The sequence below is a fragment of the Panulirus ornatus genome, chromosome 2 (genome assembly GCF_036320965.1).
Source record: "Panulirus ornatus isolate Po-2019 chromosome 2, ASM3632096v1, whole genome shotgun sequence".
NCBI lineage: Eukaryota > Metazoa > Arthropoda > Malacostraca > Decapoda > Palinuridae > Panulirus > Panulirus ornatus.
The window spans coordinates 24,737,781-24,762,656 of NC_092225.1; the positions used below are offsets into that span (position 1 = coordinate 24,737,781).

General features: G+C 38.1%; 2 protein-coding genes across 5 annotated transcripts in view; one reads left to right on the top strand and one right to left on the bottom strand.

The window, feature by feature from the left end:
* Positions 1–2,273, bottom strand: part of Hsepi (D-glucuronyl C5-epimerase) — a 386,331-nt gene extending 384,058 nt beyond the window's left edge. For both annotated transcript variants that reach the window (XM_071671702.1, XM_071671689.1), the window contains exon 1: positions 1,907–2,273. The gene's annotated coding sequence lies outside the window, so the exon portion shown is untranslated. The remainder of the gene's footprint in view (positions 1–1,906) is intronic.
* The window catches only part of LOC139754370 (uncharacterized), a 61,071-nt gene that overhangs the window by 23,461 nt on the left and 12,734 nt on the right, over positions 1–24,876 (top strand). Inside the window, exons 1-16 of one of the 3 annotated variants that reach the window (XM_071671685.1) lie at positions 2,620–2,687; positions 4,858–4,935; positions 5,362–5,577; positions 5,709–6,392; positions 6,686–6,775; positions 7,604–7,775; positions 8,289–8,416; positions 10,091–10,285; positions 10,600–10,718; positions 14,352–14,541; positions 17,378–17,476; positions 20,767–20,955; positions 22,118–22,274; positions 22,448–22,620; positions 24,096–24,336; positions 24,654–24,807. In XM_071671685.1, coding sequence (XP_071527786.1) covers positions 4,864–4,935; positions 5,362–5,577; positions 5,709–6,392; positions 6,686–6,775; positions 7,604–7,775; positions 8,289–8,416; positions 10,091–10,285; positions 10,600–10,718; positions 14,352–14,541; positions 17,378–17,476; positions 20,767–20,955; positions 22,118–22,274; positions 22,448–22,620; positions 24,096–24,336; positions 24,654–24,807 — 2,879 coding nt within the window. In that variant the 5' untranslated portion in view covers positions 2,620–2,687; positions 4,858–4,863. Of the gene's footprint in view, positions 1–2,619; positions 2,688–3,290; positions 3,354–4,857; positions 4,936–5,361; positions 5,578–5,708; positions 6,393–6,685; positions 6,776–7,603; positions 7,776–8,288; positions 8,417–10,090; positions 10,286–10,599; positions 10,719–14,351; positions 14,542–17,377; positions 17,477–20,766; positions 20,956–22,117; positions 22,275–22,447; positions 22,621–24,095; positions 24,337–24,653; positions 24,808–24,876 lie in introns of those variants that run through there. The other 2 variants (XM_071671687.1, XM_071671686.1) reach the window with 2 other exon arrangements.

Sequence of the window (24,876 nt, forward strand, 5' to 3'; positions counted from 1 at the left end):
CGCCAAATTCATACTTAAACGAAGCTTCATCATCAAGGATTATTGGTGCCTGATTCTTGATCATATCTTAAAAAACACATGTACTTGCCGAATGTGCAATACCAGGGTTCAGTAAAGTTCAACAAGATACTTTCAAGTCTAAAACTAGAAGGCGAATACTTCTAGTCCATGAGCGACATCATCTGTACCTCCATACTTCATACAAATGTCTCAATATCATCTATTTTTTGTTTTTCTATATCTTACAACGCAAAATACCTCGAAAGACCCCAGTGGTATTGTCTTTGTTTGACTTTGTACTAAGGACAGATATGGAATGCGACGGACCATAACGTTAAAAAGAACCCAAAGTGTGAGGATACTGCAACAAAGGACGTAATTATCCAAAATGTTAAGGACCGGCGTATCTGACACACTGGGTAAAGTAGGGGAAACTAAACTTGCTGGAGTCAAAATTCCAACCATCGTGGGGGAAAGACTTCGATTCAACCAGTACTGCTATGGTTACTGAGTGGCTGGAATAATATGGCACACTGACTGGAGACAATCACATTAACCCACCCTAAGCGACAGAAAGAGGCCAAGGAAATACGGACAAAATATATATATTTTTAGACAGACATAGGATTAAACGAAGACGGGAGAAATTAAGATTTAAAAAGCGATGCTGCCTGCACAATGGGGAACGTACGATGAATTTTGAGAAGACACTAAAACAACTTTTAGTCAAGTGTACCAGACCAGCCACAAGGCAGCGACCCCTAACAGCATGGTCCATAAACGACCTAACTTGGCAACTAGGACCTCTCTCAGCCCGAGCGTGGAGGTAAATGACCACCGAAAAATACTTATCTAAACTCCCGCCTTGCGTACGTCATCTTTATTCTTATCTAACGTACACTCTGAAATGGCGCTCGTGGTGCACGTTATTTATTTCATCTGTAGAACATGCCGTTCACTGAAGCTGATGCTTGTAGAACAGGTCGTTCACTGGTTAATGCTTGTAAAGCAAGTCGTTCATCAAATATGGTGTTTATTAACAGGCTATTCACTGACTCTGATGCTTGTACAGCACGCCGTTCACTAAATTTCAAGTTTGTACAGCAGTGCCGTTCACCAAATCTGATCCTAGTAGTGCACGCCGTTCACAAGATCTGGTGCTTGTAGAGAACATCATTCAAGAAATCTGATTGCTTGTAGATCACGCAGTTCACTGAATCTCGTATTTCTGTAAAGCATTCCGTTCGCTGGATCTATTGCTTGTAGACCAGGCAGTTCACTGAATCTCGAGTTTGTAAAGCAATCCATTCCCTGGATCAGATGTTTGTAGATCAAACCGTTCATTTAAAGTGGTACCTGAAGAGGACGCCGTTCACTGAATCACTCTGGGCCAGCATCCACGTGGGGCCGGGATCGATGTAGCTCACCAACCTTCGTATTAATCATCTAATTGATCCTCACTCTTGTATTCTACGTCAAAAATATACCGTTACCTTCCGAGGTGATCATTATGTAGGAGCATAAGCCATGCAGGATATACATATATATCCCAAAGCATAACATCACTTTAGAACAAAATGATGGTATAGGTCATCAAGCCAGAACCAATATAACATCTGTCCCCTCAACCCAAACTTGTCAAATGCACACTTGAGTGGAGAGAGACAACAGGTAGATCATGCATGGTTATCACAGAAGAAACCTGTCAGTTTATAGCCATAAGTTGACATCTGACATAATCTATGAAAGACATACATTACATACGTCATTCATTACATTAGTTAAATTTGGTATATATAATTTTTTTTTTTTGGGGGGGGTTAGGTTATCGTCGCGGATCAATACAAACTGGATTAGTTAGAGTTAGTGAATTAGTCACATATGAGTTATAAAAACTATTACTTACTGATATGCAACAAGCGTATATGGTCAGGTCAAGGACGTCAGAATATAATGTTTCGAATTCTCGATGCTTTCCAAACCTCTTTCAGCCGTGCATCTTTAAACAGCGGGCTGGAGCCCCGTGTTTTCACCAATATCGGCGTTATTTTCCGGACTGACAGTCCCGTGGACGACTTATATTTGATCCTTCAGGTCATCACAAGTGCCAAGATCAATGGAGAATCACTAAAACACGTTGATAAGTGACACTAGCGAGGGAGATGCCGTTATACGCCCCACTTCCTTGCGCGGCCCAGCCACACTGGCACACGTTGCCACCACGTAAATATACCGCTAGTGTTTGTGTCAACTGTCTGGAAAGCGTTTATTTGAAATACAGGGCAAACCATTGTCAATTTAGCACTTGTATATTCATATATATTTCGTTCTGTGTGAGATATGTTATAAAATAGACGCTATAAAATGTTTGGCCATAAAAGAATATCGGTTTTGTGATGTTATACAGGAGAACAACTATTTGGAGACTCCCATCATGTTTTGATGGTTCATTCTTAATCACGGTTAATAATAATGTATAGAAGCTAATAGTAATACACTATTTGGTGTAAAATAATGGCATATTTAGAAAAAATATTAAGATTTTGAAGGATATAACGAAAAGGAAGAGGTTAGATATAGGTGGCGTTATTCTTCGTATATTTCATGACCACGCGGGAGGGGAGGCGAGGTGTGGGGTTGGCACGTATGTTTTGGTGTTGTGTTTGAATGATGAGTTGGACCAGCTGGTGAGACATTACTTTTGATTTTGATCTGTTTTTCCTCTATGATTACTATTTATCAGTTTTTGCTGTGGTGATTCTTATGGGAATTGATATTAGAACCAATCCATGTGGCAAGAACAGGTATTATCCGTGATAACTTTTAAGAAATATTAATTTGAATGAAAGTGCTACGGTTTGCTGCATTATTTGTAGACTTACGGGTTATTATGTGATTCAACTGATTTTTCTCTGAGCCTAAGGCATCTTAAGTAACAATAATAATATGGGGCTGAGAGTGTTAACTCGATGACGGTTGTGAGGTATTGCAACACTGCTGGTTTGTCTATGAACTCGAGTAGACGTTACAACACTTAGTAGATGTTTATGTTCCTTAACTTTATACAAACATCGGGTGGAATCATTTCCCCTTTTTTCTCGTTCAAATTTTAGACCCTTATCTCTATATTGTAAAGTTATTCTATTTGAGAACTAGGAAACCAGTATTCATCGCCAGGGGAAGGCTGAGTTATGACTGGATTTTCGTAGCATGTGAAGTATAGAAGTATTTCTGTTGTAGTTTTAGGCGAATTAAAGCTTAATATTGTGTTAATTTTGCCATACTTAAAGAAATGCCACAATTGTGTATCAGAGAGTGATTCTGTGTATCAAACAACCGTGGAAGATAATTTGGTAAGTTTTTTCTTCAGCTGCACTTGGAAATTAGCTTTGGAAAATGGCTACTTATGTTTTAGGTGTTCCATATTTGTCATGATTTACAGAAATACCTACAAAAAATACTATGGGATGTAGCGTTTTATCGAATATTCCTGAATAAGGAAGTATGGTTTACTGATATGTATATGAGGGAAAATATGAGGTAAATTGATATGAACTTGTTTAGTATATCTCAGCCATAATAATGAAAATTGAGGTAAGCATTAACTGCAAAGGAGGTTAGTTGGTGTTTTCTTAGGTTACTTCTAGCCTCATATATTCCCGATATACTGCTGTCACCTTCCTTGATATTCTCTAGTGAAATTGTCTTGCTTATTGAGTATCTGTAGAATCACAATAAACTAAAACACCTGCATCTCAGCACAACTTCCACTGTAAAATTAGGATATCTCAATGGGACAGATGGAGTATGGTAAAGTTTAATACCTTCAAAACTCAATTTCTTCCCATTTCTGTTAAAATCCTCATAACTTTCGTATCTCTTTTGATGGATATGTAATTCCACCACTTAACAAAATGAAGATACTTTTCACTGTCTCACTGTAACATCTAACCTATCATAGAACCTCACGTTACACAAATACCTAAGTCTTCCTTTAAGAAACTGTGAGTTCTATATCTTAAATTCTTATCTTCTTAACAGTTACTCCATTAACAAGAAGGGCTGATATGTATTTGTATGGAATACTTTTCTCAGATTTGGGGTGGTTCTTGCTTTACACTCTTATTAGAATCAGTTCGTAAGCATTTTGACTTATCAGGTATCCCAGACATAACACCACATTTCAAAAGTGTTCACAATTTATGATATTTCAGAATCATTGTACTCATAACATTTAAGGATCACAGAATGCATAACTTACAGTATATTTAGAATCATGGTGTTCATAACTTTAAATTTTAGTATCACATTGTACGTAATTCACCACATTTTAGAATAAGTATTCATAACTCGGCACATTTCAGAATCATAGTGTTCATTGCCTATGACATTTTTGAATCAGTGTTCATAACTCACCAGATATCAAAATCACAGTGTTTATAACTCATCATATATCAAGACCACAGTGTTCATAACTCACTAGATATCAAAATCATAGTGTTCATATCTTGTGATGTTTTTAGAATCACAGTGATCATAACTCATTACATTTTGTAATCATAGTGTTCATAAGTAGCCACATTTTGTAATCACAATGTTCTTATCTCATGACAATTTAGAATCAGGGTTCTTGAGTCACCACATTTCATAATCACATTATTCATAACTCATGACATTTTGGAATTGGTGTTCATGACTTACCACATATCAGGATCATAATGTTCATATTATCACATATCAGGATAACAGTGTTCATGAATTACATTCCGGAATTTGAATAGAACATGACTGAACACATATCAAGTTTTGAATATTTGAATATCCTATTAAAGTTTTATAATAACCATTGCACTTCAGATAAAGATGGCAAGCTTAACCACAATTTTAGAAAGAATCAGAGCGGGCCAGGTGATGAGCCTACAAGATGATGTTCAAGTAAGTGATCATTGCTATGCTAGGAAATGGTATGCATCTCAGAGATATTAATAACTTTGTTGATGTACATGTTCATATGTCTGAAGTTTAAGTTTGTTGTAACTCATACCTGAATTGCCTTATTTGTGCAAGATACAATAATAAACTGTACAAATTTTTCATAGACTTTTTTCACATATGTGTTTTCACACTTCATCATCATCTTGAGTAATACATCATTTTATACTTTCATTTTTACTTGTTACTAAGAGCAGGGGCATTTTATGTGGACTTTGCATATACATGTCAGATTTCTTATACAAAAGAGAATGTGTAATAGAACTAAAGTATCATCCATGTGATTGATTAAGATTGTCTTTTAAAGAGCAGTAGTAATAATGATATTTACTCCTGTTATAAACATTCACAATGTACTCACTTTTTCAGGCATTATTAGCAGGTAATGGGATCGAAGAAAGTCAACAGATCATCCGACATTGTTCCCGGTTTGTATATGAAAATCAAGATGTGGACCAGCAAGTTTTCACTGCTTTGTTGGATGTTATTGATATTGCTTGCAAACGGCATAATCAAGGTGTGAATGACCCAGTTTTTCATCTCAAGTCAATGTATTACATCATACTTGCTGCCTCCAAAAGAAAGGTATGTTCACTGTCGAGTCCCAGTTAACTGTGCTTGTGTTTTTTCATGATTGATGTTTATGTCATAATGAATATCATATTCAAATGATTATGCACCAAGATATGTAGCTAACAACATATTGAAACCTGCAGGATTTACATCAACTTCTAACCAGGCTGTTGACTGGTATGGAGCCGTATGTGAAGAAGTGTGACACAAGGAAAGGGGATGCACTTTCTATTGTGAAAAGCTTATACCAGAGTATATGGAATGCTAGCCTTTCTGTAGCTTCACCTCTAGAAGCTCTAATATTGCAAAGATTTTCCCTACAGTATCTCATTGCTGCTGGAACAAATGCAGCTAAAGTATGTGGGCAAGCTGTAAAGGTACATCTCAATTATGAACAGGTTCAGAAATCACCAGAACATTTAGATTCGTTTTATCTCTGTATCATCAATAGTCTGACAGACACAGTCAAAGCAAATAAAGAGTGTGATGGGGAAGAAGTGTTGGCCATTTTTGGCCTTGTCATGGAATATGCCAAGATTGTTGCCAAGTTGGATATGTGTGTGCAGTTCAGCAAAATTATCCGACCTTTTGTCACTGTTTTTGAAAAGTACTGTGATGAGGATGTCATGCTATCCCTAAAATTTGGTTTGAAGCTTACTGAGGTGGGAATGGCACTCAAAGTTGGCAAGTGCAAAGAAGAGATGATGATGAAATTGATTGGATCTTTTGCTGTGGTCTCTAGTTCATATGTGCCCAACACAATCATATTAGTCAGTTTGCTGTACACAATTGCACTGTTTGAAACTCAACAAAACAAGGATGTTTTGGTAAGAACCTTTATTTTTCATAATGGTAAATGAGAAAGATTCTTCCTAATTAGTTAGAAATGTATACAAGTTCATTGTAGCGCTTTACAAAATTATTAGATTAAAACTGTTGACCATATGACCAGTTTTCAAATAGTTAACTTGATAAGGTATTGGTTCTCTTAAAGATGATAATGTAATGAAGAATATTGTGTTAGTATATTACTGCAAAATGGTAAAAGTCAGTCACATTTACCAATCAAAACCTTTGCTTATGCAAGTTATGAATACTGATTTATGTTTTTACTTGTCAGTATTCTTTGAATAGTCAAGCACTGTCACGTCTAGTAGACGCTCTGCTGGCAAGATGTAGAGTACGAGTAGCGGAAGAAAATGCAAGGAAGGTAAGGAGAGTTTGGTTTACTTTTATTAATAACTGCATCCAATATATAACCTTCTATTCATCAATTGACTCATGCATTCCTGCATTAGCTCACTTCTAGACTCTCCACCTGACTAGAATTCATATTGCGTACATAATCCTCTTTTCTGCTTCACACTCGGTTATCCCTTTTCCCTTTTTCATTTTATATACTTCATATATACCTTAATCATCATCCTGTTATCAATCTTTTCTGTATGCCTAAACCCTTTCAGTGCTACATTCGTGAATCTTGACATAACCGCTCTTATAGGATTCCATGCCTCACTCTGACATCCATGTTTCACATATGATCCAGGATCATTACACTCATTCTCCGTAAATTGAAATTATGCTTTTGTGAAATGGGTATTTTACTCTTGTATGTCAAAAAACACTAAACTTTGCCTGGTAACAAAACACTAGATCAATCCCACATTCTTGCAAGCTGCTTGCTTGCTTGTGGCCTTTTTTTTGTGTTTTCCTGGCACCACCTCACTGAAGCAGGGTTTAACTTGCTATTTCCTGTGGGGTAGGGTAATGCCAGAAATGGGTGAAGGCAAGCAAGTGTGAATATGTATATGTGTATATGTCTGTGTATGCGTATGTATATGTTGATATGTATATGGGCATTTATGTATACATATGTGTATATGAGTGGATGGGCCATTTGTCATCTGTTTCCTAGCACTACCTCGCTGATGTGGGAAACAGCGATCAAGTGTAATGATGATAAAAAAAGATATTGTATTGCACGCTCAGCTAATTCAACCCATGTAACCTTTATTTATTGCATTTTCTGTTTTTTCAGGTTGCCACTGTACTCTACCAACTATTAGGTTGTTTTGTTGATATGATGAAAACTTCTGAGGACCAACAACAGGTTTTGACTCAAGCTTTGACTTGGGTCAATAAAACAGATTCCTTCATATCTGCCCATTGTAATAATAAGACAGAAGCAGTCTGGCATATTTATAATGTTGGTAAGTTACTTTTTATAAATTATCATTGGTGACGTATCTTGACTTCTTTTTTCTTTAGTCATATCATATGCTTAATATTTTTCACTTTAAGTTGTATCTTAGATGTTGGAAAAAGATGGGGTTGTAGTTGGGGTGAGTGAAATGATGAAAATAGTGATTGTTTTGTTTTAATGTAAAGGGAGTGAAAATGATCATTAGAATTATAGAGGAGTAAATAATCCTAGCATAGTTGACAGGTTATTTGGTAGGATTGTGATATCTGAGTTATTGTTTCCAAAAATAACTATGGCTTCCATTTTTATACATTCATCTCTTATTCCTTCCATATCCCAGTCCATTTAGACCACTTGATGGGTTGAGGATGTGCATCAATGAACTGAGAGCAGCTGTATGCACCTGATGATAAAAAATTGATATGTAAATATTCGTACATTGTAGGCCATTGCTGGCATAATGCTTACATTTCTGTATAAATTTATAGCAAAGATTGAATTCCTGATTTCCCTTCAACAGGTGTAAATTCAGGTAATCTAGGAGTGCTGGCTTTTCGGATTAACAAGTATGATATGGCAGCAGATTTCCTAAGAACATCAGTAGACATGCTGGACAAGTATTATACACTAGCATCAGAAGAGCAAAGGGTAACTTTAGTAAAGCTCTTTTTTGCTTTCTATTATTAAGATTAAGAAAAGTGAATTAGCAGCTTATGGAATGTACCTGTGAATGTCTTGATATTAACATTTGATCTGTTTTTAAGTTATTTACATTTTTCATGGTTTTAGAGACATTCTGCTGCAAAATATACCTTTGAAATTATTTTTATCTTATTAATTAGCGTGTAAGACACCAGTGTTGAACCACATATTTTTTCAGTATTACAATGACCTCTGGTGATTAGAACATTTCAGTACTTTTTCCTTTTTTGCTCTGGTTACTGACAAATGTCCAAATCAAGACTAAGCCTTGATTTGAATATGAAAGGAATGAAGAAGTGGGTGGAAGTAAAGAGGCAAGAGGAAAATTAGTTTTGAGTCCATGGAAAGTCTGAACTTGTACTCTAATCATGCACCTCGCTTTTTAGTAAATGGAAACTTTGAGAAATCATCTCAGTGAATTAGTTGATTTTTCATCAAAATGTAGGGCCAGGTGAAAGAGTTTACATCAGGTCATGGGCTTATATCCCCCTTAGTAATGGGTTATTTAGCTAGATCAGATACTCTGCCCATCTCAAGATGTCACAGTTTACTGATTTGCATGAATGACATTACAGTAGACTGAGCGCAGTGATTTGTAACAAAGTGGCACCAGAAGAGTATCAGAGCCCAGCTTGGGCAAGTGAGGTCAGGTGAGGAATTTTCCACTTGTAACGTCATGGCGCCGTTCAAAAAAATTCAGATCTTGGAGCTTTTCAGATTTCTGATTTTCTGATCAGGGATGCTCAACCTGTGATAGTTTCCAGAATGACATTTGGAAAGATTCAGATTTGTCATTGCTTACTTTCTTTTATTACAAGTTAATTTTATTATCTCCAGATTACATTTTGATTCATTACAGTTGGTTACACATTTCAAAATGAATTCAGTCATATTTCTAAATGATTTTTTTGTTTTATTGCTCCCCGATTCACCTTGCTCGCTCATATTTCCCATGTCGTGTTTGTTAGGATGTGAATTCTTTACGATTGATTTACTTACACATGTATATGTTATACATCCATAAAACATATTTTAGTCATGTTTTGGCATAGGAGTGTCATTATTGTCTGCTGTGTGTTAACAATTGGTTTCTTTGCTTTAACTATAGTTTCCTTTAAGTGCTTGTTTTGAAATGTAAGGATGTTTATACTTATGTAAGAATAAATGCTTTGTAGTTGTACTGTGGGTTGGCACTGCTTTCATGGACTGTTGCCTGTAAACAACTTGCTTCCCTTCTTTTACTTAGGTTTGCATTAACTGACTTTTTAAATTTTTAGAACAGTGATACTTGTAGGAATATACAGGATCTGTGGAGTTATGGCATGTACCATTTCAGAAAAAAAAGGGACCAAGAGTAGCCAATTTTCTAAGGTGATTAAAAGTAAAGTTGTAGAATTTATAATGAAAGTTGAGGTGAATGGTGACATCTATAAGAATAGTAACTGTAACTCATGAGAAACACAGTGCAGATTTTCAAGCAAGTTCAAAAGAAAATAGTAAAATAGGATATACTGTTGTGGCCATGTCATGCTCCTGTAGGTGAAGCACTTTATTATTTTTCTTACTTTACACTGAATTTTTGATTTCTTCTCCTTAACACTATTTGTTATTTTGTAACAGAAGGTTGTGGCTGCATCCTTAAGCAAGAAGATGAAGTTATTGAGTGATGCTCTTAGATATTATGGGCAACATTGGGAGGCTGCTGTAGCTGCTGCCCGGGGTTTTCTTAGGGGCTGTCTTTCTGTTGAAGATTTGGTTGTTGTATGGACCAAGTGCAAGAGAGATGCTGAAAAATCTGGCATTAAAACATTGAGGGTAAACTTTGTGAATTTGTGTTTTTTGTATATCAGAACTTAATATTAGAAGAAATGTGTTATTTAGATGGTAAGCTATACAGCAAATTCAAATGAAATATTGTAATAAGATGAATTGACAAAGTAAAAGTACCATATTTCTTAAAAGGGGCAGGCTTAAGTTTCAACAAATATTAGTGGAATTATAGAAATTGTATTATTTGTACAAGTGCCAGAGCAGCCTTTGTTTTAAAACCAACAGATGGCAATATTGTATATGAATACATAACATTATCGTGATGGCCTGATAGTTTCAACTGTGAATTCTTCTTGTAGGGGTTAACGGTTTGTGATGTTGTAAGTGAAGCAAGGAAAAAGCACCAGGAGGCAGAGGGAGTAACATTCAATGATGCGATGGCTCTTCAGTCTGAAATCAAATGCTACAAGAACCAGAGGTGAGCTACAGAATGAAACAGTATTACCAGCACTCCTAGATTCATATGTGTTTCTTCTCTTATTAAGAAATGGTCTTTTGGCTGATGATAGTAGGGTATCATATTGTGAGAGGTTAGTATGCTGTAGCACAACAGCAGTTTGTTATGCTTCTTAAATGATTACATAATAACGTGTGAAAGAAGAAAACTGAGAGTAAATGTGAATAAGAGCAAGGTTATTAGGTACAGAAGGTTGAGGGACAAGTCAATTGGAAGGTAAGTTTGAATGGATAAAAACTGGAGGAAGTGAAGTGTTTTAGATATCTGGGAGTGGATTTGGCAGAGGATGGAAGCTGAAGTGAGTCATAGGGTGGAGGAGGGGGCGATAGTTCTGGGAGCGTTGAAAAATGTGTGGAAATCGAGAACATTGTCTCGTAAAGCAAAAATGGGTATGTTTGAAGGAATAGTGGTTCCGACAATGTTATATGGTTCCGAGGCATGGGCTATAGATAGAGTTGTGCAGAGGAGGGTGGATGCGCTGGAAATGAGATGTTTGAGAACAATATGTGGTGTGAGGTGGTTTGATCAAGTAAGTAATGAAAGGGTAAGAGAGATGTTTGGTAATAAAAAGAGTGTGGTTGAGAGAGCGGAAGAGGGTGTTTTGAAATGGTTTGGTTGTCTTTTCCTAGTGCTACCTCGCACACATGAGGGGGGAGGGGGATGGTATTCCATGTGTGGTGAGGTGGCGATGGGAATGAATAAAGGCAGACAGTGTGAATTGTGTGCATGGGTATATATGTATGTGTCTATGTGTGTGTATATATGTGTACATTGAGATGTATAGGTATGTATATTTGTGTGTGTGGACATGTATGTATATACATTGTGTATGGGGGTGGGTTGGGCCATTTCTTTCGTCTGTTTCCTTGCGCTACCTCGCAAACGCGGGAGACAGCGACAAAGTATAAAAAAAAAAATATATATATATATATCCCTGGGGATAGGGGATTAAGAATACATCCCACGTATTCCCTGCGTGTCGTAGAAGGCGACTAAAAGGGGAGGGAGCGGGGGGCTGGAAATCCTCCCCTCTCTCTTTTTTTTTTTCTCTTTTTTTTTTAATTTTCCAAAAGAAGGAACAGAGGGGGCCAGGTGAGGATATTCCAAAAAAGGCCCAGTCGTCTGTTCTTAACGCTACCTCACTATCGCGGGGAGAGAGGCATTTGGACGATTTTTGCAGGGAAAAAATGCAATTGAGTGGGAGAAGTATAAAAGAAAGAGACAGGAGGTCAAGAGAAAGGTGCAAGAGGTGAAAAAAAGGGCAAATGAGAGTTGGGGTGAGAGACTATCAGTAAATTTTAGGGAGAATAAAAAGATGTTCTGGAAGGAGGTAAATAGGGTGCGTAAGACAAGGGAGCAAATGGGAACTTCAGTGAAGGGCGTAAATGGGGAGGTGATAACAAGTAGTGGTGATGTGAGAAGGAGATGGAATGAGTATTTTGAAGGTTTGTTGAATGTGTCTGATGACAGAGTGGCAGATATAGGGTGTTTTGGTCGAGGTGGTGTGCAAAGTGAGAGGGTTAGGGAAAATGATTTGGTAAACAGAGAAGAGGTAGTAAAAGCTTTGCGGAAGATGAAAGCCGGCAAGGCAGCAGGTTTGGATGGTATTGCAGTGGAATTTATTAAAAAAGGGGGTGACTGTATTGTTGACTGGTTGGTAAGGTTATTCAATGTATGTATGACTCATGGTGAGGTGCCTGAGGATTGGCGGAATGCGTGCATAGTGCCATTGTACAAAGGCAAAGGGGATAAGAGTGAGTGCTCAAATTACAGAGGTATAAGTTTGTTGAGTATTCCTGGTAAATTATATGGGAGGGTATTGATTGAGAGGGTGAAGGCAGGTACAGAGCATCAGATTGGGGAAGAGCAGTGCGGTTTCAGAAGTGGTAGAGGATGTGTGGATCAGGTGTTTGCTTTGAAGAATGTATGTGAGAAATACTTAGAAAAGCAAATGGATTTGTATGTAGCATTTATGGATCTGGAGAAGGCATATGATAGAGTTGATAGAGATGCTCTGTGGAAGGTATTAAGAATATATGGTGTGGGAGGCAAGTTGTTAGAAGCAGTGAAAAGTTTTTATCGAGGATGTAAGGCATGTGTACGTGTAGGAAGAGAGGAAAGTGATTGGTTCTCAGTGAATGTAGGTTTGCGGCAGGGGTGTGTGATGTCTCCATGGTTGTTTAATTTGTTTATGGATGGGGTTGTTAGGGAGGTGAATGCAAGAGTCCTGGAAAGAGGGGCAAGTATGAAGTCTGTTGGGGATGAGAGAGCCTGGGAAGTGAGTCAGTTGTTGTTCGCTGATGATACAGCGCTGGTGGCTGATTCATGTGAGAAACTGCAGAAGCTGGTGACTGAGTTTGGTAAAGTGTGTGGAAGAAGAAAGTTAAGAGTAAATGTGAATAAGAGCAAGGTTATTAGGTACAGTAGGGTTGAGAGTCAAGTCAATTGGGAGGTAAGTTTGAATGGAGAAAAACTGGAGGAAGTGAAGTGTTTTAGATATCTGGGAGTGGATCTGTCAGCGGATGGAACCATGGAAGCGGAAGTGGATCATAGGGTGGGGGAGGGGGCGAAAATTTTGGGAGCCTTGAAAAATGTGTGGAAGTCGAGAACATTATCTCGGAAAGCAAAAATGGGTATGTTTGAAGGAATAGTGGTTCCAACAATGTTGTATGGTTGCGAGGCGTGGGCTATGGATAGAGTTGTGCGCAGGAGGATGGATGTGCTGGAAATGAGATGTTTGAGGACAATGTGTGGTGTGAGGTGGTTTGATCGAGTAAGTAACGTAAGGGTAAGAGAGATGTGTGGAAATAAAAAGAGCGTGGTTGAGAGAGCAGAAGAGGGTGTTTTGAAATGGTTTGGGCACATGGAGAGAATGAGTGAGGAAAGATTGACCAAGAGGATATATGTGTCGGAGGTGTTGGGAACGAGGAGAAGAGGGAGACCAAATTGGAGGTGGAAAGATGGAGTGAAAAAGATTTTGTGTGATCGGGGCCTGAACATGCAGGAGGGTGTAAGGAGGGCAAGGAATAGAGTGAATTGGAGCGATGTGGTATACAGGGGTTGACGTGCTGTCAGTGGAGTGAATCAAGGCATGTGAGGCGTCTGGGGTGGACCATGGAAAGCTGTGTAGGTATGTATACACGTGTGTGGACATGTGTATAATGGCGAATAGTATGAAAAAAAAAAAAAATATATATATATATATATATGTATATGTGTACGTTGAGATGTATAGGTATGTATATGTGTGTGTGTGGACGTGTATGTATATACATGTGTATGTAGGTGGGTTGGGCCATTCTTTCGTCTGTTTCCTTGCGCTACCTCGCTAATGCGGGAGACAGCGACAAAGTATAATAAAAAAAATAGTTGAATGTACAAGAAGGAGAAGCAGACCACAGTAGAGATAGGAAGATGTAGTAGGAGAATCAACTGGGGCTAAAGATGTTTTATATGAGGGTGCCAATGGAAATCTTCTGTATGTGGAATTAACTAAACGTGCAGATTGAGAAAATAAATCACTTTTGCTAATGTGTAAGGTCATATTTCACTCTTATGCCTCTATTATGCTGAACAGTCTTTTGTTGTATGCAGCTATGATACATTGGAGGATGAGCTGTCATGTGGCAGAGCTCTGATTGAGACTGGAAATACTTTGGAGATGAAGGTAAAAGGCTTCCTGGTGGTGACTGAGGCAATGTGGACATGTCCCAACCTTGCAGCTGGAGACCAGGATGCTATCCAGACTGTTAGCAAAGTTATCAACTTGTTGCAGAAAGCAGTGGTAAGCTTTGCCACATATTTCAGTATGGTTGATTGTTTATGGCGTGTAGAAAATCTTCATGTAACTTAAATGATGTAATGTGGCTTGAGCCATTTGTAAAGATTTTGTGTAAGCTTCTTAGTTTCATTTGTACAGATCTGATATTTGTATTTAGATAGAGATGCTGTTGGATTCAGTATCCAATAGAATTAATAGAATTGATTTATGGGTCGCACAAATTAGGCAGTTTCCATTTTTTGTTACAAAAAGATTGAAGTGCTGATGTACAGTAGTGCATCTCTCAAAACTGATGAGACTTTGAATATTGAGTATGGTTAGAAATATTTAGCAAGCAAAAGGATATTAGAAAACAGGGAAATAAATGTTTCTGATGTTGTACCAAATGATGATGATATTTAGCACAGTATGATATTTTAGCAAGGCGGCAGGTTTGGATGGTATTGCATCAGTTTATTAAAAAAGGGGGTGACTTGTGTTGATGACTGGTTGATGAGGATATCCAATGTATGTATGACTCATGGTGAAGTGCCTGAGGGTTGGTGGAATGCATGCATACTGCCATTGTACAGAGACAAAGGGGATAAAGGTGAGTGTTCAAATTACAAAGGTATAAGTTTGTTGAGTATTCCTAGGAAATTATATAGGTGGGTATTGATTAAGAGGGTGAAGGCATGTACAGAGCATCAGATTAGGGAAGAGCAGTGTAGTTTCAGAAGTGGTAGAGGATGTGTGGATCAGGTGTTTGCTTTGAAGAATGTATGTAAGAAGTACTTAGAAAAACATATGGATTTGTATGTAGCATTTATGGATCTGGAGAAGGCATATGATAGAGTTGATAGAGATGCTCTGTGGAAGGTATTAAGAGGATATGGTGTGGGAGGCAAGTTCCTAGAAGCAGTGAAAAGTTTTTATAGAGGATGTAAGGCATGTGTATGAGTAGGAAGAGAAGAAAGTGATTGGTTCTCGGTGAATGTCAGTTTGCGGCAGGGGTGCGTGATGACTTCATGATTGTTTAATTTGTTTATGGATGGGTTTGTTAGGGAGGTGAATGCAGGAGTTTTGGAGAGAGGGGCAAGTATGCAGTCTGTTGTGGATGAGAGGGCTTGGGAAGTGAGTCAGTTGTTGTTTGCTGATGATACAGTGCTGGTGGCTGATTCAGGTGAGAAACTGCAGAAGCTGGTGACTGAGTTCGGTGAAGTGTGAAAAAGAGGATAGCCTAGAGTGAATGTGAATAAGAGCAAGGTTTTTAGGTACAATAGGGTTGAGGGACAAGTCAATTGGGAGGTAAGTTTGAATGAAGAAAAACTGGAGGAAGTGAAGTGTTTTAGATATCTGGGAGTGGATTTGGCAGCAGGTGGAACCATCGAAGCGGAAGTGAATCATAGGGTGGGGGAGGGGGCGAAAGCTCTGGGAGCATTGAAGAATGTGTGGAAGGTGAGAACATTATCTCGGAAAGCAAAAATGGGTATGTTTAGAGGAATAGTGGTTTCAACAATGTTATATGGATGCAAGGTGTAGGCTATAGATAGGGTTGTGCGGAGGAGGGTGGATGTGTTGGGAATGAGATGCTTGAGGACAATATGTGGTGTGAGGTCGTTTGATTGAGTAAGTAACAAAAGGGTAAGAGAGATGTGTGGTAATAAAAAGAGTGTTGTTGAGAGAGCAGAAGAGGGTGTATTGAAATGGTTTGGTCACATTGAGAGAATGAGTGAGGAAGGATTGACAAAGAGGATATATGTGTCAGAAGTGGAGGGAACGAGGAGAAGTGGGAGACCGAATTGGAGGTGGAAGGATGGATTGAAAAAGATCTGAGCGATCGTGGCTTGACCATGGAGGAGGGTGAAAGGCATGCAAGGAATAGAGTGAATTGGAATGATGTGGTATAACGGGGTCGACGTGCTGTCAGTGGATTGAACCAGGGCATGTGAAGCGTTTGGGGTAAACCATGGAAAGTTTTGTGGGGCCTGGATGTGGAAAGGGAGCGGTGATTTCGGTGCATTATTCATGACAGCTAGAGACTGATTGTGAACGAAGGTGGCTTTTTTGTCTTTTCCTAGCGCTACCTTGCGCACATGCGGGGGGAGGGGATTGTCATTTCATGTGTGTGTGTGTATGTGTGTTTATGTATATTCATGTGTATGTAGTTGGGTTGGTCCGTTCTTTCGTCTGTTTCCTCATGCTACCTCGCTAACGCGGGAGACAGCGACAAAGTATGATATACTGTATATGTGTGGATGTGATGGATGGGCCATTCTTCGTCTGTTTCCTGGTGCTACCTCACTGATGCAGGAAACGGCGATCAAGTATTATAAAAAAAATGAATGAATATATCTTTGAAGTAGGTTAAGTATGTTTTTCAAATAAATTTACAACAAATTTTGAGAGTTGGAAAGGAAAACTTAGTTAAGTATTAAGGAGTTGAAGATGATAGATCAAAATACAACTCTGTTCCTGATATCTCATATGACAAAGAGGTGTTTTGAAAAAGAAACTACACAATTGATTAATGTGAAAAGATTCTGTGTTTTAGTTTACCTAATCTATGGACAGAGTCGTGTAAGCATCTAAGAGAGCACTTGCACTTAATTTTTATATTTATTCAATGTTGCTATTTTTTTCATGTATATTTACAAAGAAAAATGAGAATGGACATGTGAGAGAGAGAAAAAAAGATCTTGAAATAGGTTTAATTCATTCATCTTTCAGTATTCTTTAAGAGATTTTTTTCAGAACAAAACAAAGATTGAGATATGTGGTAAGAGATAGTGAATTGTTTATTTCTAAGAAGCACTTTATCTTTAAGATTATTATTTTCCTTTCATTATTTTCCTTTCAGAGTGGTGGAAAATATAACAATAGTCTTCAGGAACTGGAAGCTTTAGCCCATTTTTGGCTTTACCTTTGCAATTTGCAACAAATTCAAGAAAGAGCTTCAGTAAGTACAGTTAATAGCCTTTTAATGAGAAGCCATATCTCCCCATCTGAGGTCAAACCGGATTGATGGCACCTCCCTTTTTTGTCATGCAGTTCATCAGGGTGCATTTTTCATCATTTTATAGAAGATCATATGTCACATAACAAATGACAGTGGCCCTGCCACTGCCAATTAGTCCACAAAACGTAGTTAAGTTACCCCATAAGGTCAGCAATCCCCACACACACACACACACACACACACACACACATTGACCAAGCCAACCAACCAAGCTGGATCAGTCCACTTTGTGTTCAACAGTAAGTTTGAAGGCTCTGTTCAGGCTGCATACTAGGCACTACATTTTTTTTTATCTTAAGTTTTCCATATATATTCACCATTTCCCACATTAGCAAGGTAGCATTAAGAACAGAGGACTGATCCTGAGAGGGAATATCCTCACTTTGCCCCCTTCTCTGTTCCCTCTTTTGGAAAATTAAAAACGGGAGGGGAGGATTTCAAGCCCCCTATTCTCTACCCTTTTAGTCGCCTTCTACGACACTAGGGGAATACATGGGAAGTATTCTTTCTCCCCTATCCCTAGGGATAAGTCATTACTTGTTTCTGCTGATATGGTGGATTTCTCATTAGGGCAGTGCTTTTGTACCTTTACTTTGATTTGCATAACCCTTTGAATACTCTTATGATATTGAGAATGTTATTTTGGGAAACATTGAAAATGTGTTTAGATCAGATTTCTGCAGTCTTTATGACCTGGATGGCCACTTTACAACTTCCACCCATGATACTCATGCAACATATTTCAAAAACTACTTCAAATGATTTGGACATGTAATGAGCAATCAGGAATGCAGAACTGTATTGAAAATTCATACATACAGAGCAAAACTTGAACTAGCACCATATAAGACTGCATAGAAATGGCAAAGTAAAAGATTTTTTCAGTACCAAATGAAGTATTATAAATAAGGGCCAATAGAATCCTGCGCATGTTTATCCTAATCCCATAATATGACTCTTTCAGAATGATTTACCCTTCTTCTGAGTCTCCATTTTATTGCCCAGGTCTATTTCTTGTTTACCCGAAATGCAATTTAATCAAACTTGGTCATCTTCTCAAGCTTGCTGGCGACACATCACATATTTTTTACATCATTCTTCCAATTGCATATATAAATTATTGACCATATGTAGCCTAAAAAGAAAGGGTATTTTGGACCCTTGGTTTGGTTTATAAAGCATTTTTTTTTTTTTTTTTTTTTTTTTTTTTTTTTTTTTTTTTATACTTTGTCGCTGTCTCCCGCGTTTGCGAGGTAGCGCAAGGAAACAGACGAAAGAAATGGCCCAACCCCCCCCCCATACACATGTACATACACACGTCCACACACGCAAATATACATACCTACACAGCTTTCCATGGTTTACCCCAGACGCTTCACATGCCTTGATTCACTCCACTGACAGCACGTCAACCCCTGTATACCACATCGCTCCAATTCACTCTATTTCTTGCCCTCCTTTCACCCTCCTGCATGTTCAGGCCCCGATCACACAAAATCTTTTTCACTCCATCTTTCCACCTCCAATTTGGTCTCCCTCTTCTCCTCGTTCCCTCCACCTCCGACACATATATCCTCTTGGTCAATCTTTCCTCACTCATTCTCTCCATGTGCCCAAACCATTTCAAAACACCCTCTTCTGCTCTCTCAACCACGCTCTTTTTATTTCCACACATCTCTCTTACCCTTACGTTACTTACTCGATCAAACCACCTCACACCACACATTGTCCTCAAACATCTCATTTCCAGCACATCCATCCTCCTGCGCACAACTCTATCCATAGCCCATGCCTCGCAACCATACAACATTGTTGGAACCACTATTCCTTCAAACATACCCATTTTTGCTTTCCGAGATAATGTTCTCGACTTCCACACATTTTTCAAGGCTCCCAGGATTTTCGCCCCCTCCCCCACCCTATGATCCACTTCCGCTTCCATGGTTCCATCCGCTGACAGATCCACTCCCAGATATCTAAAACACTTCACTTCCTCCAGTTTTTCTCCATTCAAACTCACCTCTCAATTGACTTGACCCTCAACCCTACTGTACCTAATAACCTTGCTCTTATTCACATTTACTCTTAACTTTCTTCTTCCACACACTTTACCAAACTCAGTCACCAGCTTCTGCAGTTTCTCACATTTATAAAGCATACATGTTTTAAAAACCAGTCTTGTTGGGAATATGCAGAACAATTTAGGTGTGATGTCAGTGCACTTATCAAAACTTGGCTGTGAACCAGATTTTTGCCTATGTCTCACAGAATTATGAGGAAGTTGAATGCATAGCCATTCCCTTGCTTTTATGTTTGGAAAATGTTCATACACCTGTGATATGATTTGTGATGAGAGGTTGAAAAAACTTAAAATCTACATGTTACAAAAGTCGTAGGGAAAGATACATGATAAATTCTGCTTGGTAGCATAATGAAAACAAGTATGATGCATTGGATCTTGAAGTCTTTCTGTAAGGAAGATATAAAACTATTAAGTCTCCTGTAAGACTTGAGATAATAACAAGAAAATATCAAACAAAATTATACACGATTCTAGCAAAAAATTGAAAAGATCATGCAATAGAATTCTAGGAGAAAAAGGAAACATGCATGGAACAAATACTGAAAAATTTAAAGGAAACCTTGATATATAACTGAGTTTTAGTTGAACCCGGGATTAACAACAAAGGATGTGTGTGGCACTGGAAAGATTTTGTATGATTTGTTAAGCAAGATGTGGTGTTGCATGTTAACCCTTCCTTTTTGACAAAATTTTGTAATAAGTACTCTCCCTTCCTCCCTCCACTTCTGACATGTAGATATTCTTAGTCTTCTTCTTACACTCATTCCTTACAAAATCAACATGCCTCCCACCTCATATTATCTGCATACAGTTTACATCCAATTCCATTCTTTTGTGTTTAAGACCCAAAAGACATCTATCCAGCACTACCAGGATTACTGTACCTTCCAGTGCATTCTTTTTTGCCCCAGCAGGCACTGACCTCTCCTTCCACATATTCCTTAATGTATCCAGGTCTTTATATCCCTTCCCCACTTTATGGCATATTTCAGCCCTCATGATTCCACCTACTAGCCTGTCCACTCCCAAATACCTAAAGCACTCTTCTTCCTCAAGGTTCTCTACATTAGAGCTTACAAACCATCCTTTCTCATCCCACTTGTGCAGGTCATGCACACAGTTGATAATTTTTTCTTATTTGTTGTAGAAAGATGTTCAAGAATCTGAGAAGCCCATATCCCTAACTTCTCAAGCCACAGACCTTGGTGAGGAAGAACAAGTGAATGATGTTTGTGATGTTCGCCCTACAGCTACATGCCTCACACTTCATGCCCAAGAGATCTCATTCTCACCTCTGCATTCAGCACTTAAGATATGGGATGAACTTGATGCTCAGGTTAGTGTCTTTACCTACTGATTTGTACTTCCTTCCATAGGTATGTGTGTGTGTATGTGTTTGCGTATACAAATGCTTTATTTTGATATGTCCAAGAGGTGGTTTTAGATACCATTAAAAAATTACTTTGGGAATTTCCCAGGGATAAGTTGTGGGATTAGTGTGAGTGACAACAAAGGAGGGATGGTACCTCTGCTGAAGGAGTTTTGAGAATATAGTAAAAAGTGTAAGGAAATGAGTTGCTTACATATTTAGATGAGCATGAAAGTGGAATTTTTATGTGATGTGATGGTAAGGAAAGTATGTACGAGAGAAATGAAGAGGGTTTGCTGAAATCCTATGGACATATGGAGAGAATGATTAAGGAGAGGATGACTAAGAGGGTATACATGTCTGAAGTGAAAGGAACTGGGAACTTCCTGGAGGGTATAAGGTGTGCAGGAGATAGAGTGAATGGGACCACTGTGGTATACACAGGGCAGTGTGCAGTCAGTGGATTGAACCAAGGCATGTGAAGCAGTCAGGAAATCATGGATAGGTATGTGGGGACTGGTTGAGGATAGTGGCCGTTGGTTTTCATGCATGATACCTGACTGCTAGAGTTTGGATATGAGCAAACAAAGCTATTTCATTAGCTTCTGATGCTGCATCATTAATTAGGGAAATTGCAATTTTTTTTCGAAGTAGGATTAGGAACAGATGAAGATATGACATGACACCTAGAGAATGCTTGTGTGCAAATGCAGCCTTTTTTCATCTGTTTCTGGCACTACCTTGCTAATGCAAGAGACGACAATCATGTATGAAAAAATTTATATTTTTTATATGATTGGTATCCAGTGTGTATTGGAGACTTGAGATCTTTTTACATAGGCACTGAGATGCAGGAAAATATATTCCATTTCTACTCCACCTAAACATGCATAAAAGCACCTATGCCTAGAAGTAGCCAAACACAAATGACAAACATTTAAGTTGTAGATAAAAGCCCATATGATCATATAAATGAAGATTTGCCTCACATCCTTTTATACTTATAGCCACACGGACAGATAATGAAAGACAAATCACCCAGATTTATTACAGTCCCACTTCCCTTGGGGCAAGGGTCATAAAGGTGGAATAGCAGTTCATCACAGTTTTCACTGGATTTCATGTTTAGGGTGTGACTCTGGAAGATGCAGCAACCACATGTACCTGCCTGGCATCAGCAGGTTATATATATAAGCTGTCTGGTCTGGTCACTCCTACAGTACAGTCTTGGGCTTTACTTGTGTCCCTGGCTCGAAAGCACTGTCTTCATACCTTCCTGATAAAAGGTTTGTAGTGAATATCCTCTCCGTCTTTTGTTTCTTCATTTGATTAACACCTTTCATATACAAGCTTGGCAAATGTGTATAGTGGCACTGCAAAGTTCTGTCTTATAAATCCATGAAATTATTTAGACATACATACATATAGCACAAATGTAATTATATAATTCATTCATTAGGTATAAGTGAATTGCTACTGATGATCCCTGACTTGGTGCCTCTTGAGTTAGTGAAGGAGGTAGAACAAGAGATGGTTTCATGCCAAGAAGCTAGTCCACAAGATTCTTCCCTTATCTACCTTTGTGTAACTACCACTGCTGCCATTGCTTTCTATTACTACAAAATTGGACAAGTAAGTTCAGTGTCTTGTTATTATTGATCTGTTAAAGCTAAGATAATCATCAGAATACTCTCATTGTCTGTCTTTCTCATTTAAACAAGTTTCCTGCTTTGAGCTCAAGGGTCCTCATAAAAGTCATGATCCTAAACTTTTCTTTTAGCTTCATATGGTTATCCATCTGTGTTATGTTGAACTTTCCCCACATGTAAAGCAGGATGGCTCATTCATATCTATTACCAAACATTTTAGGATTTAAGTGAGAAAATTAGTTGACCAGCCCCATACAAAAAGTAGTACTAACAGTGAAACCTCAGACCTGATAAATGGAACAAAAGGTATGCTACAGGGATTGGTCTTGGGACCAATTTTTTTTTTACTTTTTTTTCACTCACTTTGGATAAGTCTGCCAACCTCATAGGTTTTATGTGTCTGAAGAGAATGAATTGTCATGGATTTGCTCCATTTTGGTGGAGACAGTTGTTTGAAGTTTCAGCCAAGTACCCTTTACCTTCAGTAGAGAAATGGTTTTTCATTTTTCTGAACTTTCTTTTTTTTTATATCATAGTCATATGCATAAACGTAAATTTAGTTACCATTATTGTGAAATTCATCTTAAGCTTCCTTATGGTCTTCATTAGGTATTCATTGATCTAAACATGCAGAGTAACTTTCATTGTCTATAGTTTTATTTGAATTTATTAGTCTGGAAATATTTACTTAGGTCTGGGAAAAGCTATGGAGTTTTGTGTCTTCTCCTCTGTGGGAACCCTGTTTAAAATGGTGTGATGCAGTATTCATGAGAGGTAATAAGTTGTTGAAAATCTGTGGTAGTGTGATTGATGTTATAAGGAGAAAAGATGCAGAATGGAGAAAAACAGGTTTTTCCTTTTTTCGTCATGGACAAAAGTTCACATCAAGGCTGAGCTTTAATTGAAGTATAAAGAGGTTAATGCAAGGGGAAAAGAAGAGATAAAAAGTATTTACGACTTTTGGAGGAGTGAAAAACCTTTTTCTTTAAGATTGCTAAATCATAGTTATTGGAAGAGATATTAGAGGCTAGAAAGTTCCAAAGCTTCAAGGTGTAGGAAAAGAAACAGTTATCAAAACAGCCCCCCCCCCAATATGGTGATGATTTATGCCAAGGAAGAAGGGACTGTTAAGGTATTTTATGTGTGAGTGTGGATATCTTTTTCTTTTTATTACAAATTAGTATATTATAGGAGAAAAAATAAAGAAGCATTAGAGATGTGCCTGCTTGTGACTGTAGCATACTGGACCTCATTTAAGAGTTTGAGTGTTCAGAGCAACAATGTACCTTTGATCTGCTCCATGCTAATAAGAATTGAGTTTAAAGTAAAGATTAGATAGGTTGATAGAGTTTCCTTCAGGTTGTAGTGTTTTCTCATCTTTTAATGTTACTAACTTTACTGAACATGTAGATAATACAGTGCAGTATATCCTTCAGTTTTGCTTTCTTTTTGATATAGTATGTGGAAGGTGCTGAGTATTTGAGCCGTGCTATGAAGACTGATATAATGGAAAAACGAACTCTCAGAGCAACTGAAGTACAGACTGTAGTACATCTTGTTGCTTCTCTTTATGCTTGGCTTCCTCCATGGGTATTAGGGTCTCTTCATCAACCTTCAGATCCTTGTGTTTCCTATGCTTTGCTAGCATGTAGGGAAGCCATTGCACTGATTGGATCAGCATCATCTGCAGGAAACAGTGGTAAGTATTTTTGCAAAATTTACAATGCTGAGACATTTATTTCATATACTTGGATATCAGGTTTTTAAAGTTGTTCACATATTCTTATTGGACCTTTTGAAGAATGCTATGAAAAATCAGATTATTACCATTTTAGATGTAAGTATTTTGTATTTGATTTGGATTGTGGACACAGGTTGCCTGCCATTGCGTTTCAAATATCCTAGTCTTAAGCTTCTCTTCATGCCAGGGGAGATGCCATCCTACACAATAGTTAGGGTAAACATGTTTATGATTATGTCGTCCTGCTTAAATGATTTCTTTAATTATTTTGATAGATGTGATCTGTTGGAGACATCAAGTAGCTTGGCTTCATTTAACGACAGCCTCGTGGCTAGGTAATCTATGTGTAACTTCAGTTCAACCTCGACTGGCAAGAGCATACCTCAAGCAGTCTCTTAAACTTGCTCAGCAGTTGGCATTACCAATAAGGTTAGAAACAGCTGTCAGTTTATGTACTCTGTGATAAACCAAGATTTTAATTACTTGTTATTAAAGTTC